General features: G+C 45.7%; 1 protein-coding gene and 1 long non-coding RNA gene across 3 annotated transcripts in view; one reads left to right on the forward strand and one right to left on the reverse strand.

Annotated features, from left to right (window-relative positions):
• Positions 1-3,656, reverse strand: part of SIM1 (SIM bHLH transcription factor 1) — a 59,681-nt gene extending 56,025 nt beyond the window's left edge. The window contains exons 1-2 of one of the 2 annotated variants that reach the window (XM_083608340.1): positions 3,383-3,656; positions 1,307-2,032 (exon numbers count right to left, since the gene is read on the reverse strand). In XM_083608340.1, the coding sequence (XP_083464466.1) occupies positions 1,307-1,481 (175 nt within the window). In that variant the 5' untranslated portion in view covers positions 1,482-2,032; positions 3,383-3,656. Of the gene's footprint in view, positions 1-1,306; positions 2,202-3,382 lie in introns of those variants that run through there. The other variant, XM_083608341.1, reaches the window with a different exon arrangement.
• A 3,164-nt stretch (positions 3,657-6,820) lies between these two features.
• Positions 6,821-8,709, forward strand: LOC310760108. The gene is made up of 2 exons (XR_014546780.1): positions 6,821-6,985; positions 8,361-8,709. It is a non-coding gene; the product is annotated as an uncharacterized lncRNA (long non-coding RNA).
• Positions 8,710-18,639: the final 9,930 nt, after the last annotated feature.

Genomic DNA, 18,639 nt, shown 5'->3' on the forward strand with positions numbered 1-18,639 from the left:
TTCCATGTAGACGGGAAAGGAAGTCTCATTTGGTGACAGCAGAAAACACGAGGGGCCCTTAATTCAAAGAAGAGTTTGGAGCGACGCAAGGAAGTCCCACGATTCTCTTCCGAGTTCAGTCCCAACATATTTGGGATCCGGGTTTCACAGGAGAAAAGCCCTTGGCTTACTGACGTTTTTAAAGTACACAGGATCCTAGAGTAATAGTCTGATCTTTTTTTTTAAAAAAAAAAAGCAAGCCGAACATTCAGCTAGGCAATGGGAATTTCCTCTTAAAAGCCGTTGCCAGAGGGGATCGAGGCCGATGTTCCTGGCTTTTCTTTGGATTCCCCCTCCCCCCGTTTGAAGTTTGTCATACCTTATTATTAAGGAATCCTGTTCTCCCCCCCCCTTTTTTTTAATCACACTACTCCAGAAAAACACTCCAGCTATTTCCCCCATCCTAATCACCCAGAACGGGCAGTTAACGCGGCCTTGCTTCTTACGAAGAACTTTTAACACCAGGAAAGACTGTTTTTGTTTTTCGCTGACTACACCGACGGCCTTGATTCATGCCTTCTCAAAAACCTGGACCCTCGACATCAGTTCCAGATGTGCCACGTTCATGCATATTCAAAAGAGGCATTTAAATTCGTCGGCCCCTTCCTCCGCCCCCGCACCTTTCTCCACCGCGACGCGACGCATCTGTCCGCGGCTGCCTCCCTTTTTTTGCTCGGCACAGAAGCCCAGGGGCTGCGCGCTGTCGATCCATCCATGCAAATATTTAGCCTCGTATTAATTCATTTCCCCCACCTTCTCCTCCCTCCTGCCCAATTTATCTATAATAAATATGAGAGAATTGCCCTTTTGAGCAACGCACGTGGCTTTGCCGGGAGGGAGACGCGGGGCGGAGAGAGAAAATGCATTGTTTGTTTTACTGGAACAAGCAGCTGAGCTCTGAGCCTCGACGTGTTGACAAAGGTGCCAGCGGTTCCCAGCCAAACACATCCTATGTACCAAAGGGGAAAGTGTTTATGGGCAGGGAGGGAGAGAGGGGGAGCGAGAGAAGAGAAAGATTTATTTTTGAAAGAGAGTGGGGAACCACTCCAGAGAGCCGTCTGGTGCGAAAACTACACAGGCCAGAGGAACAGGGCCACGAGGCGACTCCTCCTCGACGGCTCCCCTAGTCCGCTCTTAAACTACTGGACCAGATGAGAGGAGGAAGAGGCCAGCACTGCGGGCCTCCTGGGCTATCAAGGACCTCCCCCCCCCGCGCTGATTAGGAAATAGGGGTGGGTAGCTGAATCCCGCGACAATGGGCACCTACCTTCGGGGAAAACCACCCGCATCTTCAGGTAGCTGGTGGTGAGCCTGATGATGGAGGCTTTATCCAGCTGCGAGGTGATGGCGGAAGGCAAAGGCAGCAGTTTGGCCAGTTCGTAAAACTCGCTGTTTTCTTTCTCCCGCCTAGTCCGGGCCGCATTTTTGGACTTCTCTTTCATGGTGGTTTCTTCCCCTTTCTTTCTGACAGTGTAAGCTCCACAGATGCATCCAAAAAAATAAACAAAAGTGTGCGTGCCGGCGCCTCGGTCAGTTCCAGCAAAGCATCGTGAAATTGTTTGTTGCTTTGTTTTGAAATCACAAAGTCATTTTAAATTGCGGGCGCGCGAATGCTTAAGCTTCAGGGTGCGGGATGGTGATAGGTGCAAGACCATCTATTATTATTATTATTATTATTATTATTATTATTATTATTATTATTAAGGAGCTGATTATCAATGGGCTGTAAAAGTTGCGAATCCAGCTCTGGGAATCCAAAAGCGACTGGCAGAGAGGAGAGCGGCAAGATGGCTTCAGAGCTCAGCAATCCAGTCAGGGGGTCCTTGATGCTTTCTTCCTGTCGTGGCTGAAAATGTAATTCCTGGCAAAAGAGACATGATAGCGTCTCTTCAAACGTTTGAGAATCTCCAGGCCTCTCTAGCTCTTCCTCTCCCTTTGCGAAAAAAAAAAGTGGCCGGGAATCTGCAGACTCAGGGACCGTTCCTTCAGGCTACTGTGAAGACAACAACGGCAGGGAGGTGAGACGGGGAGGTCGAAGGGTTTAATTCTCAAGGGAAAACATCGCACCTTGGAAGCATTCTGCGGTGTGTAAGTAAGTAAAGCCTTTCCCCGGAGGGAATGAGGCTGACATCCACCTGGGCATCCTTCCCTGGCAGTGAGTCCCACTGAGCTCAGCGGAGGCTTGCTTTTGGAGTCAGGCACCTGTAGGATTGCAATTTTGCGCAATCCTGCGCACACTTCCTTGGGTGTAAGCCCCGTCGAGCCCAGCGGGACTAGCTTCCGAGGACTGCAACTGGGGGCCAGTGAGTGTCGCTTTCAGCATTGGGAATGGGAGGAGGAGAAGGAATCAGAGGGCCTCCCTTGGAAGCGGCACTGTTTCAAGCGGTGCCCATTCCTCCGAGTAATCGAAACCAGGGGGAACGCTTCGGCTCTGCGTAACTCCATTAAACAATACATCACAGATGCAGAGTCTTTAACCAAGTAAAAACAAAAAGTAATCACCACCACCACCATTATTATTTAGGGCCCAGTCCCATGCAGATGTTCTTATCACACTCTGTTGATATCAGTGTTTCTCAGATTCTGTCCATTTTAACGGGATTCGCGCAGATTTCCCCAAATAATTTGGGCCCCTTGTTGCTGATATTATTAATTATTACTATGGTGGCATTTTCCCATTTCCTCCTAGCAACCAGTTCTTAGGAGAAAAATACAATCAATGATACAGCCAGAAAGAATTGTAGAGTTGGAAGGGACACCGACACCGAGGGTCATCTAGTCCAACCCCCTGCAATGCAAACGGTGCTTCCGATCCAGAAACGAGTTAGGCCGGATTCCTTCGCTTAACATAGTGTCCGGTCTTGTTTGAAAACCATTTGAACCAGTTCGGCTATTAAATCCGGCACTCGGGCTTAAACACTTTGAGGATGGCGGCATCCGTGGATAATGAAACCAGCTAGTTCCTCCTCTCCCTCCCTCCCTCTGTTTGGATCTCAATATGGGGGGGCGGGGTGGTAAGATCAAACAGAGACCTCTGTCGCTCTGCCCTTGGAGAACCCTCCGCAGCTGATCCCGTTCGGATCCCTTGCAAACGCTCCTTCCAAAATCATTCTCTTGCAATGCTACGCAGAGCTCCTTCGAAGGGAGTTCTCCCTCCCGCTTTCCCCCAAAACAGCAGCAAGGGAGAGCATCAGATAACATTTATCTGAGCGCCACATGGGGGGGGGGGGGTCCGGATGATGTTTGGCCAAGTCCGAAGGGATCGCACCTCCCCGCTCCCCAAAACAGCCTCGGGGACCCTCGCCACCCCCTCCGCCCTCTCGCGTGCCCTTCGGCCACTTACCTTCTGTCCCCGCGCCCAAGGTGACAATCTCGGCGCTTGAATGAAACTCAGGAAGATCCTCCTAAGGTGGAGAAGAAGTTAGCTTCCCCTGCCGCGGGCGATGGAGTTTTCCTCCGTCCCATCTCGCTTCGGTTTCTCCCAGGTTCGCCCTGGGCTCTAATCTGGGATGAAGAGGGGCTATTAATGAAGATCCCTTAATTTCCGGCTGAGAAATGCCTAATAAACTTCTGGATAGCCAAAAGGGCTTTTTAGCACAACTTCATTTCTCAGTCCTGCTTTCTTCTAGCCCGGCCTTAATGCCACTCACAGAGCTAGCTCGCTTCCTATTGGAACGGGGCTCCGAAAGGCCGGCCTCTCACTGGCTGGGCGGCGCAGTGACGTCACCGCATGTCGGACACACCCCTTTTTACCCTTGCGCGCGCCGCGTCCGGTTTCTGACCTCCGCGCTCCGAAGGAGGGGACGCGCCAAGAAGCGGCTGGATCGCTCCGCTCCGGGATCCCAGGGAGATGAGAAGGAAAGCACCCCGACGGCAGCTCTTCGACAGTCCTGGGGAAAGAGCACCCCGCTCCTATTTCTGCTCGCGCCAGGCTCATGTTAAACCACTTTGCTTCTTGCAACTGGAGAGACAGGAAGGTTTTGGGAGTCATGGTCCCCGCTGGACCAGCGCTCTTCCAAAGAGGCAGATCCCTTGTGCCTGTGAACTTGGAGGTATCGAACGCAAATAACGCCCGTGGGAAACTCAAGGAAGAGTGAAAACGTTTAATGGCCTCAGAGTCAGACCCTAAACTTATTGGCCGGCGTTTAAAAATAAACCGTATCCACTTCTGTTGTCAACGGGGTTTCCTTCCGAGTGATCAGTTTGAGGATTGCTGACTCAAATTCGAGCACATTATTTGGAAATATATTTTCACGAATTTCTATAGGACCAGTTTATTATCCGAGTTTAGGACAGAGGTTTACTAGCCTCCTCTAGAAACAGATAACAGAGCAGAGTAGTAATTGTTTAGGATCTGTACAACCCACGCCTCCTTAATGCGCTCTCGTGCCGGTTTGAAGGACAGTCACACGTTGGGACGCGGCGCGCCACTCTTGACGATTCAATAAAACAGGAATCAGCTTTAAATTATCTGTTGGCAGAAAGTGGGCGAACTGCACCAAGAAGAAGAGGAAGAGGAAGAGGAAGAGGAAGAGGAAGAGGAGGAGGAGGAGGAGGAGGAGGAGGAGGAGGAGAGAAGAAGAAGAAGAAGAAGAAGAAGAAGAAGAAGAAGAAGAAGAAGAAGAAGAAGAAGAAGAAGAAGAAGAAGAAGAAGAAAGTCTTGCGAGCTGATGATAATGGAGGCGGATTCAGAACTGGAAGGGAAGAAAATACGCACACATACAACTGGAGGGCTGGCCAAATCCTAGGAGAGAGAATTAACCCCGCGATCCTCAGCACATCGTTCCCTCACTTCGTGTGTTTTCGGACGGCAGCCTGAAAGTGTTTCAGTTTCAGAAGCAAAAGAACCTGATTGTCAAGAGCTCCCTTAGCCAAGGTCTGCCACGCAAGTTTTCGCCTGGTGGTGGAGGGATTACAACTTCTCTCGTTTAAAGTAAATAAGCACCGAAAATGAGCAAATAAAATGTGTAAATGTGCAGAGAGGTAATGTACAGGGGTAGGTGTGTGTGTGTGTGTAGATAGAGATACACACACACACACACACACACACACACCTCTGCCTGGTTACACGGGATGCTTCTGTTGCCTTACATTACAATAAGGCAAGGCCAATAGAACACAGTGGGACTTACCTCCGAGTAAACACGCATAGGCTTATTTTGCTGCCAACCTATTATATACACTTGTCTGGGCTGTGCGTGTCAATGGGACACGTCAAAGGTTGCGCTATTCATTAGTTGTTATCCAGCAGTGCTTTAAAAGTCCAGTTAAAATTCCCTTCGTTTCCGTTAGATGTTTGGATTAAAAACATCATCTCTACGGGTTTTTAAGGGACTAGCTAAATAGAGCCATGGCTCTGCTTGCCTTTGGAAGACGACTCAGAGAGGCTGTTTCTTTTAAGGATCACCAAGGCGCAGAACGGTTTAGGAAAGCGAGGCCTCAGACGCTGGATCCCGAACACGCGCAACCCGTTTCCAATATGGATAGGATCAAACTGCACAAGTAATTTCTCAGGGATAAATGCAGGGAAGAGGGTGAGGTGGACGAAGCCTGTATAAACCCACAGGATATACTTAAAGCATATCTTTTATATCTGGTCTTTTGGGTTCATCTATTTAGCTCTATGGGAAGAGCAGGCAGGCGGCATAGCAGTGTGGATTGTGTTTGCTCTCTCTACTGATCTGAAATGAAACGTGCCTCTAAAGCCAATTATGTGCATGCTCAGGGGGGCAACTGACTAAGCAGCCACTGACTACTAAAATTTCACGGCCAGGCCCGGAAGACGATGTTTTGCTAAGGCGACTAGTGGCAAAAGAATGTCCTTCTTTTGCACAACTATTAAAAGCACCAGAGTCCTGTTCCTCTCTATATATACAGAGAGAGAGAGAGAGAGAGCATACTTGGGGACATGATCCTTGATTTAATGCCATTAAGTGTTTAATCTACCCTGATCTGCTGTTTTGTTTGTCTGACAACGGCTAAATGTTATGCAGGTGGAGTTTTCGGATGGGGAAAAAAGTCCTTCTACAGAGGCGTTCCCCGTGGCTTAGAGATTTGTACGTCATAAAAGAAGGAGAATGTGGATTTCTCCGCAAGATTTTTATTTTGAAGAACTGTTTGGATCCCCCCTTTTCTAAATGGCCCTCGCCTTGAAACTTTGGACACAGGCAAGACATAAACATAATAATAATAATTATTCCAAAAATGTCCTCAAACTGTCACTTAATACGAACCCAGATCTTGGAGCCTTTAAGCTTCCAAAGATAGCGGAGACCAGCTTTCCCTTTCTTCCAGCCCTAAACGGATGCAGGAAGAGATCACAGCTTCCAAGTTAAATGCGCTCTGGGGCAACGTGCCTTCCAAGGGAGCAGGCGCCTGAACTCGAAATACATTTAGTGGGAAAGCCTATTTGCCAATAGACTCCAATCCTAATGCATCCCTATGAGGGAGTTAAGTCTGTGAGACTTGTGTGAGTCAAAGTGTTTGGGATTGGCTTGCACCTTGGCAGTTTACAGCCGAGCTTAATGGTGGTAAATTTATTCTATTCCTCAAGAGGGTGGTAATCTTTAGTTTGTTTGTTTGTTTTCCCAATGCAAAAGTGATATCAATAAGAAACCAATGGCCTTCTTTAAAAGCCAAAACAAAACAGAATTCAACGCGTACAGCTTTAAGTTGGGTGGGTGGGAAAGGAGTGGACGGTCCAGGAGAGATAAATAAGAGAGGCAATGCCATTCCTTCTCTGTGGGCCGATCTACACGCTCTGCCCAGCTCAACCGAATACTGTACTGAGCCAAGCCGCTCTTAATAAGGAGTGGGGGGAATCGGTTTCAATTCCAGTCGTGGAGTTTAGCCAGGGTGGGGATCGGGCAGAGAAGACGGCGCAGCTCCCAAACGAAGCTATAATCGCTCCAGTAACAGACTGGAGGAGGAGATGATTTCGTTAGAGGTAGGAAAGGAAGTGCCATTAATTCCTTGTCCCCCGACGAGTCCTTCGCAGATCTGCGATTAAGGCCACCGATCGGGGGCGGGAGAGAGACGTTTCCATTGCGTCTTTTCCTCCCTTCCACTCTCCCGTCGCTCGCAGCAAACCCTCTGATCGACAGAGGGGCGAAAACCACGTCAGGGCCGCGCCATCCCACCCCCTCGTATGTTGTCACTTGCGAGGCTGTCTAGGAGACTGAAACGCGCGAGCCTGAGCTCAGAAGGATCCTGCAGTCCCTGTGAGGGACAGGGCGGTCTGCAAGAGGCTTCCCCCGAAGAGAGACCCCACTGAGGTCAGGGGGGGCTCAGTCCCAACCGAGTGTGCCAACGCGCCCTGGGCCTTTCAGGTCGAGCTGCTGCTCCCCGTCGCAACTTTCGACGGCCGTTTGGCCGCCTTGATTCGCGGTTAAAGCCCGCAAGTCTGTCCACCGCGAAACGACAAGGCGTCGGGTATCTGTGGGGATTTGGCTACTTGGAGAGGGAAAAGGACGGGAAACGGAGCCAGTGGATTGGGGCTTCACTAAGGCCCTGGGGGCGGTTCTAATATTGTGCTTTAAATTGTTGTAGCCCGCCCCTGGGACTTAAGGGTGAAGAGGGGGTGATAAAATAACAACAAATACCACGGCTACCACCACCAGCAGCAACAGCAACAACAACAACAGCAGATTTAATCATTTCATTGGTACTTTGGGCTTGCGGGTTTAAACAGAATAATAGAATCAGAGAATTGTAGAGGTGTAAGGAACAGTCAGGGTCGTCTAGCCCAAACCCCTGCAATGCAAGAATCTCGACTAGATCATACATGACAGATGGCCATCCAACCTCTGCTTAAAAGCCTCCAAGGAAGGAGAGTCTACAACCTCCCAAGGGAGTCCACAACACCGTAGAAACAGCTCTTCCCGTCAGAAAGTTCTTCCTGATGTTTAGTCAGAATCTCCTTTCTTGTCACTTGAATCCACTGGTTCGGGTCCTAGCCTCAGGAGCAGGAGAAAACAAACTTACTCCATCTTCCATGTGACCGCCCTTAAGACATTTGAAAAAGGCTCTCATACAAAACAAGAAGAAAGAAATATGCTTACGTTGCTAGCTTCAGGATTGCCAACTCTTTTAAGCGCCTTAAACTTTGGCTGCAAATTGCCCTTGAGTTGCTGCGCTGGCTTTCCAGCGTGGCTGCAAAATGCTGGTCCTACGGCACTGCCAGCCAGTGCCTTCTCTCTCTCTCTCTCTCTCTCTCTCTCTCTCTCTCTCTCTCTCTCTCTCTCTCTCTCTCTCTCTCTCTCTCACACACACACACACACACACACACACACACATATACACACACACAGAGCTTTCTAGAGATACACAAAGGACGCACGCAGGGCTCTCCTTTATAGCTGACAGCCCTGGGACAGCGCGCAAGATCAGTTGCATCGCTTCAGGGAGGAACCAAAGTGAAACAGACGAGCAGCCGAAGGGCTCCTCTTAGCAAGCAACGCTGACAGTCAGTCCGATCTACAACTCACGGAGAGACCCAGGAGCTTCAGATGATGGAGCTGCGTTCATTTGGATCTGTGTTTCAGGGGACTTCCCAACCCTCGAACAGCTGCCAAATTTCCGGGGCCTTGGGGACAAAGGAGTGATGTCCAGCCAGGAAACGGATCAAACCCCAACACCCCTCCTTTGAGGAATTAAACATTGCTGCACTGGTGTCAGTCTGATTAAATGAAGTGGGATATATTTCCCATATATTACCGTGGTGCAGTTATGGAGCTTTAGGCTCTGGGCGTAATGGTTTTACACCGCCTTCTTCAGAAAAAAGAGATGACGGCAAGCCATGCTGCCTTGGGGTGGAGGTGGGGGGCTCTCCTATTCATTCTGCTGAGACGAGCCCTTGACATCATTGACCCAATGCAGAGAAATGTTCTTTCCAATGCATGGAAAGAAGGGAATCCCATGGAGGGCGGGGGGGGGGGGGCTTAGCACCAAGGAAAAGTGCCTGCCCTGGTCCTCTAACTCTCATCATTGTCAATCAAGCATTGAAGACTGCCCATATTACTTTGGGTTGTGCGTTGTTGCCAATGGGTGGAGGTTCCATAAAGTTCATTGATGCCTTTTAGGAGGTGTCAGAAAACCAAGTTTCCAACCCGTTCTTCTAAGTAACAGACAGCAGAATTACTGACAGATTTCCTTGAAAAGCTGCCCTTATCGGTTCTAGCAGTGCTTCTCCTTAGGTGGTAGTTTTGATTCATTTTTATCTCACACACAAATTGGAATACTGGAATCCCAGCCAAAATGAATCCTATTCCCATCCTAAAACAAAGGAACACTCCACCCTTACATTCTTAGATGCCACCCATTTATGTTTAAATGTATGGCCCAGTTTTCTGCTGTTGAACAGAACCCAATGCAGGTCATAGTCATACCAAAATTGTAACAAAATCACAGGAAAATAGATAACAACATAAAATAATGCACAAGCTTCCCATTCACTGGTTGCAGGGGGAAAAAAGGAAAGATGGGGAATCCAAAAGATGCCTGTGTGGCAACACTTTGCTGACAAATATAGCTGGACCAAAATACTGTTTGACTGCTATAGCAAAAGCTGTCCAACTTTAGGCTGCAATCATAGAAATGGGAATAAATTTCATTAAACCTGATGGGGCTTTCTTCTGAGTAGACATGTACACTGTTAACTTGCCATCCTATGCACACTTTCCCATCTGCAGTAGGATGTGCTGCTGTGTAAATAGGCTCAGGGGGCACAGTACCCAATTCTGAAATATATTCCCATTCTAAAGTCCCACAGTACATACACTACATTTGCTGTAGCCTTAAAAATGTTAGGCCACAAGGTAAGCAGCAGCACAAACACAAGTTGCAACACACACAAGCTATTTGCAGCTCACCATTTCTCCTCCAAGTCATTCCATAGTATCCTGCAGCACATTCACAGAAATAAATGCAACTCTAATAAAAAGGAAATGATAGATTAAATATTTATTATCAAAAGTTTCACACTGCTGTTGTCCTATGTCCTCTCTAACAAATACTAAACAAATCAAAAAACATCAACAATTCCCAAGCTTTTTAAACTCTGCTCTCCTATCTGCTTACAAAGAGTGCTTTGAGTTGTTTGGAGGTGTAGCCTTGAAGGAAACAGCTTTGAGCATGCTCAGAACATGTCCTGGGTCTACCCAATAGGTTGGCCAGTTAATATTAGATATATTGACTGGATTGAGATATTGATAACAGGAGGGAGAGGAAAACTGTACAACTAGGGCAAATAGTCAGTAGCTCTGGCAAGATAAAATTATCTTTTTCTGCCTGGAGAGAGATGGGTGAGGCCTCCTGTCCATAGCAATAGTTCTGGATTGAGATTGGCTAGCTGGCGCAGAGAGGTGGTTAGCCAGTGAACAGGAGATTGACAGAAGAGTATCCAAGACTTTACAGTGAAATGGGTTATGGAGAGGAAAAAGTGTAGCTCTGAGATAAGGGGCGGGGAGATTTTTTTTTTTAAATACAGGGCATTTCACTTTATTAAATAAAATAAAAAATAAATAATGAAATGTTACGAAGAAGGAATAAAGTGTTGTCTGAATGTAGCCTTTGTTTACTTGGGAACCCAGGTAAATGTGCATAGAATTGCAGTCTATTAGTATCAGGGCTCATGGAGATGATGAACCTGATGCCTCACTTTTTAAAATTAATCAGTCAATCAAACCCAGGGAAGGAAAACACTAGCGTAGCGGTAAATTGTGAAGTGTAGATCCATGCACATATATAGCATGGTGCCATGGCAGGATGACAGAGAGGAGGAAGAGGATCCAGGCGAGGGGTGTAGCTGGGACTGGGACACACTGGGGCAAGCAGGGAATGGGGAAGGAAGTACTCATGGCGTGATGGAGGAAGGCGAGGGGATGGATGTCAGTGTACAGGAACCACAGCAGCAGGACCCATCACCAGAGCCAGAGAGGGCCCTGTCTCCACAAACACAGTGGGCTCTGAGGTGTAGGGAGCAGCAGAAGTGGCACTCTAGGATGCAAGGGCCCACAACTCAGCTCCCTAGCTGGCCAGCTGGGGCTTGCTAGCTCTGGGAGGAGGGGTGTGATTCCTCTGCTGGAGTAGGCTTGGAACAGGTGAGGGACACCTGCCTCATCAAGCCCAGAAGCTGCAGTCAGCATGCAAAGTACCAAAGGGCAGCAGAGCTGAGGGGCTGTGTCTGCTCAACTGCCTGTGTTAATTGAGCTTGGCTTGGATGTACCTGGACCTCTACGGGACTGTACTTTGTGGGATGTAATCCATTGGGAGCAGTCAAGTACAACATTCCTTGTTTTGCTAGAGTGGACATGCAAGGGAATGTTTGGTCCAGCCAGTCAAAACTTCCTGTTCCTCCTGGTCTGGGGCATCCTTCCTTGCATGTGACTTGTAGGTGGGGGTGACCTTTCCAGACCTGGCTAAAGGTCCAGTCACACTGCCACCTTTCTCTCTTCCATCTTCCCTTTCATCCTGCAAACTTCCTGGACTGAAAGCCTGCAAGTCACTAGGTCAACTCCCATATGGGGTAAACCTATTTGTACATGTTTGTAACTTTAAGCCTAAAGCCTGCCTTCAGGGATCACACTGTGCTCTGCCTGATTGTAGGTAAAACTACTTTTGTTATTTATGAATAAGTCTTTATTCTTTTAGGAGGGATTCAAAAGGGGATCTTACCAGGAACACACAATTCAGTCTGAGCTAGATTGAATTGTATAATAGTAAAAGGCTCAGACGAGTCAGCAACTTGTTTTCTGCTGCGTAAGGAACTTGCTAGCGCAAGTTAGGAAGGATATTAATAAACAATATATCCTCTCCTGCCACCCTCAACATTCCCACATACTTTGGCTTTGGCTTAAAGTTTTATTCTAGTTATAGCAGGAACACTTGGGATCTCATTTGATTTATGAAGGAACAGGAACCTTAATTCAGAAGAAAAGGGTGGGTGACTCATTTCACTAGTCTCAGGTAGAATTGTATTTTTGGAGAGAGTGCTTCTGGACTCTTGCAATGGTATGCATAGGATACAATCTCTCCAAGACTAGGTCTACCTGTTTCAAAATATCAATGGGATTGCATACAACTATTCAAGTCTGTGATCAAGCACCATTTGCATTAATAATACTTAAGGTTGCCTAATCTCTTCTGAATTGTGTTCCTAATGTCCCAAGGAGTGGTCTGAAAGCCCATGATGTAATTCTATTATTTAAGTTAAAGAAGTCCGCCTGGGTGGGAAGCCATGAGTAAAGCATTTGTAGGCTGCTCTTGAGCAGCTGTGTGGTATATAGTGGAAAAAACCCTAGACTTAGACTAGAAATACCTAGGTTCAAATTGCTACTCCTTGGTAAAGTTCCTTGCTGTCCCTGGATCAATCACAGCTGTCAAGAGGATGAAGATAGCCCTTGAACCCAAAGGTCAATGTGTGAGGATTGGGCTAACCACAGACATGCCAGGAGAAAAAAATAGGATACGGCAAATAATTACTGCTACTAAAAATAATGAAATAACACCATTGCTCCCTGTGACAGTTGTCCCCAGCTCATGCAAATACAAAAACAATAATATATGTATTTTTTTAAAAATTACTGCTTGGAAGAGATGTTACATATATACAAAGAAGAGAGAACTGGGTTCTAACTGTACTCACTGTGTTACTTTGTTTATGATATTATATTTTAGCCTCAGTTCCCTAGCCCTAAAATGGGAAGAGTGGTCTGTTCTCTTGAGGAAATGAATGCTACACCCAATACAACATATTGCTTGCGCTCTGTGCTATTTGAAGTTTTATTTATTTATTCCAAACTTCTAAGGAACATCTACAATTTGCATTCTTGTAACCCGGAGCTGAGAGCCCATTTTGAATGTAGATTTTAGATTTCTATGCTCAATCCAGATGTACAACTGGCTTTGCCCTCTGATAGCGTTTTTCTTCTACTCAGCACCTTTTGCTGTTGCTGGTAGAAATGATAATGAGAAAGTATTCCAGCAGGAGGAGCTGGTTTAGAAGCAAATGGATTCCATGGCAACTCCTGACTCTGCATGACACTGAGTAACAAGCCTCAGTGTTGGAAATTGCCTGCATTATCTTCCTTCCCAAAATCAGGCCTTTACGTAGGGGTTTCCTTGTTTTAAATCAAAGATGTTAAGAGTTTTGCATTCTGTGCACGGAGAAGCACAAAAGGGAGTGTCTGTCCACGTCAAAATATACACATAGGCTACTATCCATTGAGCTTCAGGGGTCCCCTCCCTAATGCAGATCATGATGATGATAATGATAATAATAGCTGAGAAACGCACTGAATTTGGTCCCTTATGAAATAAGGCGCTTCTGTAGCAGCAGAAAAAACACAAGCATTAATGAGGATCAGCAAAATATGAAAGCTGAATCACATTTGGATTGGGTAAGCGGTCAGCAGCTGCAGTAAAACTTGATCTGGAGCAGCCCAGTAGGCTTGCTGTACTCTGAAAACAAGAGGCTGCTCCAGTGAAAAACAATTAGTGCTTCCCCAAGTGGGCTATTCCAGGAAACTTCAGAGGAGAGAAGACGGGCAAGACGTTGCATCTTTGTAATCATCTGTGCAGGCTGGGCAGGTATTTACAGGGGTGCTGCAGGCATCACACAGGTAAGTGGCATAGGGCTGTCATACATCTGGATTTTCCTGGACATTACTGGGATTTCAAAGGTGGAGTTGACGTCGGGGGGGGGGGGGATTTATGAAAAGGTGGCTTTGACCTGGATCTTAGGCAAGTCAATTGAAAAATCACATTTTTAAAGTGTGTGTGTGTGTGTATAAAAGTTCAACTTTTGGGGTTGAAATATGGCAACCCGAAAGCAGCAGGACTTTCAAGTAAGAGTATAGCATGAGTTTAATCCTTCAACGGGTTGCGTCTCCCAATCTTGCTAAGCATTCTTTTTTACATATTGCCAGTCAAATCTGGAAGGTTTCAGCCAGCCTCAAGGTGGGTGTGGCTCGAATTGCAGTTCAATAACAACTAATGTTTATTATGCATCAAACAGCTACTACTAAACTAATGAAATGACATTGTTGTGAACTTTTGGTGGTAGAAACAAAGCCAAACAGGGCCGCTGAGAAGCAAGGCGTATGAAGGAGGTTTGCAGAAGTACAAAAAGTCCATGAAGATTGGGCCTGCGTAATGGCAGTGGAATGTTGAGCATCAGCTGGAAACGGAAAAATGAGAATTGGGAGCCGGAATGGAATCCCCTGCTTGAAATGCACAATTTATGGGCAAAGAGGAAGGTGCCCGCTACAAGGTGAGAATATACAGCAACATTTTGTTAACTATGGTGGTACCTCTGGTTGCGAACGGGATCCGTTCCGGAGCCCGGTTCGCAACCTGAGCAGAAGGCAATCCGTGTCTGCATGTCCGTGGGTCGCGATTCGCCACTTCTGCACATGTGCATGATGTCATTTTGAGCATCTGCGCATGCTCAAGCGGCGAAACCTGGAAGTAACCCTTTCCGTTACTTCCGGGTCGCCACGGGACACAACCTGAAAACATTTAACCCAAAGCGACTTTAACCCGAGGTATGACTGTATATCCATGGATGTCTACCAGCATGGTCAATTGCTGTTTCTGACATATAGCTAGCACGACGAATTCATATTTTGTGATCAATAACTGTTCTGATTCATGTATTTCATTCATTGTACCTATATTGTTTTGAATCATTTATTTTACTTATATCTTTATTGGATTTTTTTCTGTGTGTAGGAATTGTTGTTTGTATCTGTTCATGCTTTATTGTTCTTGTCAGCTGCTTTGACCTCAACGTGGTTGTTGGGAAATTAGCATACATACAAATATGAAATCAAATCAAATCAAATCCATGTTGCCAGAATGGCACCCCCCATGCAGAAGAGAGATACATCTTCAAGGGGGTGTTCAAGCTCAAGCTTTGCAGAAGGACAGTTGTTTGAAAGAACAGCTGCCTCCCAAAACAGGCCAATGAGCAATGAATTCTGACTATTGGGAAAATGCAGAAAAAAACCAGGAGAGGGAGAATGGAATGGAATCTATTGGAAGAGGGCTGGCTGACACTCTGAACAGAACTCTCAGCAACATTTTCATTGCTGTTTCCATTTGTTACTCCTCCTTCTCCTGCTAATACTAGTGATAAAGAGCTTAATCTGCTTTGTGTTTTCTGTGCCTGCAAGCAAACTGACAAAATTTCATTTTTTCTTCAAATCTTTGTATTCTGTGCTTTAATTTGATTTGATACTTAGGAAGCAGCCTTATAACAGGACAGAAGCCTTCTCCATCTTCCCTGGCATTGACTGCCCCAGCTATGGTCTGAGAATATACCTTCTACATGATCTTTTCACAGCCTAGGCCAAGGGCTGGCAACAAAACAAATATCTTTGTTACTTAACAGAACCATGATCCTAGTAAGCTCCATGACATAGGACCCAGAGCTCTCTGACTTGACTAGATGTACAGATTACTGTTGATCAGCATGTAAGCAGTGCCATACATTATAACATGGTTCCCATTATACAACTATGATTGTGTAATGGGAGTTCATAAACAGTATGGTGCATAGGCATTTCTGGTTGGTCTCATATCCTATCTCACAATAGTTATCACTGTTGCATTGGAACGAAGTTGTCACTTGCGGTTTGTGTTTATATTATATGGCTCCATTAGTAACAGCAAACACTTCTTTGTGGCAAATGCCAGTCAGCATTTCCAGTAACTTGCACTGAGAACAAACAAAACCCTGCTACAGTGGTACCTTGGGTTACATACGCTTCAGGTTACATACGCTTCAGGTTATAGACTCCGCTAACACAGAAATAGTGCTTCAGGTTAAGAACTTTGCTTCAGGATGAGAACAGAAATCGTGCTCCGGTGGCACGGCAGCAGCAGGAGGCCCCATTAGCTAAAGTGGTGCTTCAGGTTAAGAACAGTTTCAGGTTAAGAACGGACCTCCGGAATGAATTAAGTACTTAACCCGAGGTACCACTGTACTTCTAAATTCCTGACTGGGGCAAAAACTACCTTCTCCAATGACTCAAAGGGCAACATGATTCTTGTTTGGGGAGGCTGCCACCCAGCCCATTTCAGAGGATCATCTTCATGTTCTTTTTCCTGAAACACAAAGTGAAACTAAGAAAGACAAATGAACTGAATCTGAATGGTAAAAATACAAGAGAAAGAGTGGAAATAATTTGAAAACCCAAGCAGCTTCAGTGCACAGCATTAACACACACACACATTCCTTTGACTGTCCAATTCCTACACAGGAATTTAAGTGAAAGTTAACTTTCACATTCTCAAAAAACCCCAGATAAATGATAGTCAGAAACTGACACTGGGAGCGATATTACACAGAGTAATTAATCCCTAATGATGGCAAATAAACAAAGTTGGGTGAAAACCCCCCAGCAACCTTCCACCAAGTGTAATTGGCAACAGAAGTTTGTTCTAAACGGAAGAGTTGTAACACTTAGCAGCAGGGAGGAAAGATACCACTGGAAGCACAGTGTGAAAGCATCTCTCAGTCTGTGCCAATTAATGGGCTGCACTACTGCTTCAAGGTGTGAATGCTCATGGTCCGAAGAATCTAGTTTGCAATAATGGCTTCTAATATGTTAATAAGCAGCAAAGGAAAAGCAGTGCTTCACATTTGAAGGGACATGTAATGACAGCAATATATTAAGTTTATATATAAATGTAGGGATGCACACAGGGATGTCACAGTCTGAGTACTCAGATCGTCCAGAGGGGGGCTGCTAGTTGTCCCACATGTAACAGAAGCCTGACTGGCCTCCACTGGAAGCCAGGCATTTAATATCGCTGGTCTGATGCTATCTCTTCCAGCAGATATTTGGCAGGCACCCTTGCTTTTGACTTTCAGGCATCTCTTGAAGACTATTTTTGCCTACAGACCCATGCAGTTAACTTCTTTCTTAAGTAGCCATTCATTTTAATAATTGCTCTGTACTGCTTTTAATACTTTTTAAAAACGCATATTGCAGTGTACCATCCAGATATTTTGTTGGAGGGTGGAATTCTTATTCTTATTTGCAAATAAGTTAACTATTGGTGATGATTTTGACTTTCAAACATCACTTTCCACATTCTTTTCTGAAGTCGAGCTAAACATATCAACAGCTATTTGGAAAAACGGCAATGCAGCCACTTTTAACTTCGATCTCCTCTGACTCCTACACAATTCATTTTGAAATGCACTTGCATTTGTGCACTGGGATTACACAAATGGCTTTTAGATAAATATTGAAGGCAACTGGCTCTGCATTTGGAACCCAGATCTGAACATGGAGATGACAAAAGCAGTGCAGGAGCCATTGACTGATCTGCCCTCCAAAAGTAAGAGTAGGATTCATCAAGTCACAGAATTTGACTTCTGCCATGATTAGAATGACCGCTTGAACCAACTATGTATCTAGAATCTGTTCAAAAACTTTCTTGAAGCATTGAAATAAATTGCCAAGATTTTCTCACCATATCAGTTGTTCACCCAAATTCACATCCTTTTGAATTTGTATGCAAGACGAACTCCTTATTTGGAATGACTTTAAAATAAACAAAATGCAAGTTCTGAGGCAGAAATTTTAGTTCCTTCAGCATCTTCCAAAGCAGGGACCAGGAAGCCCTTTTCATCCCTTGGGATGCATTCCTTTCTGGAAGACGCATGGCAGGGCAGGGCCAGAGGAAAAAGTGAGCAGAGCAACAAAAGTGAATTGTTACTTTTACACAGGTAGGCTAGTGTCTACACCCCCACTAGCCTTCAGCCACCCATCAAAGCAAGAAGCACCACCAGGAGACAATCACTCATTCCAATCAAGTAAAAACACCCAAGAAAGCTGCAAAGTAGGGATGGGTGGTAAGGGATATGGCCTAGGGAAGAAATTCAAGGGCCAGACAGAGAAGACCAGAGGGATGTATTTGCCCCATGGGCCTGAGGTTCCCCAGCCCTGTTCCAAAGTTATTAGGAAAAATTACGGGTCCTTAACTGCAGATTACTGAGTAGAATTTTGAAATGATATGCGGCTTTCACAAATAAGCACTTCTGTGTGTGCATTTGCAATCTATAACGGGAACTACTAAGCAATGTGAAGTGCAAGAAAAGATTTGAGCTTTCTTCAGTGGCCAGCAGCAGATACAATTGCAATTTGCCAACACCAACCATACAAGGTTCATTAGGAGGCCTCATCAATGCAGAGAATGGTGGAGCCAAGTTAAAATGAGAAACCTGGAGCTTCATTAGGAGATACAATCTAAGACTCCTACTAATATATTTATTTGTTATGCAATGTAATAACTGTGGATAATCTTTCTTGTAAAGGGATTATTTTCTGTCTATAGTAAGAAATTCTCCATAAAGTAACTGACATAGAGATCCAAGTGGGAGATTTGCAAGAGATCTTTCTCAAAAGAATTCCTAGCAGGGAAATTATATTCGCTCACTTAAAGGCCCAGTTGTTTAACCTCCTGCTGCCAGTCTTCCTTATGGATTTGCAAAATAAAAAAACTACAGATTTTCTTCAGTGTAGGCTGGTTGTGTCTCAGATCCAACAATGCATGCTAAAATACACAAGGCAAAGCTATGTTTCAGAT

This window comes from Podarcis filfolensis (genome assembly GCF_964270895.1).
Source record: "Podarcis filfolensis genome assembly, chromosome: 3".
Lineage (NCBI taxonomy): Eukaryota > Metazoa > Chordata > Lepidosauria > Squamata > Lacertidae > Podarcis > Podarcis filfolensis.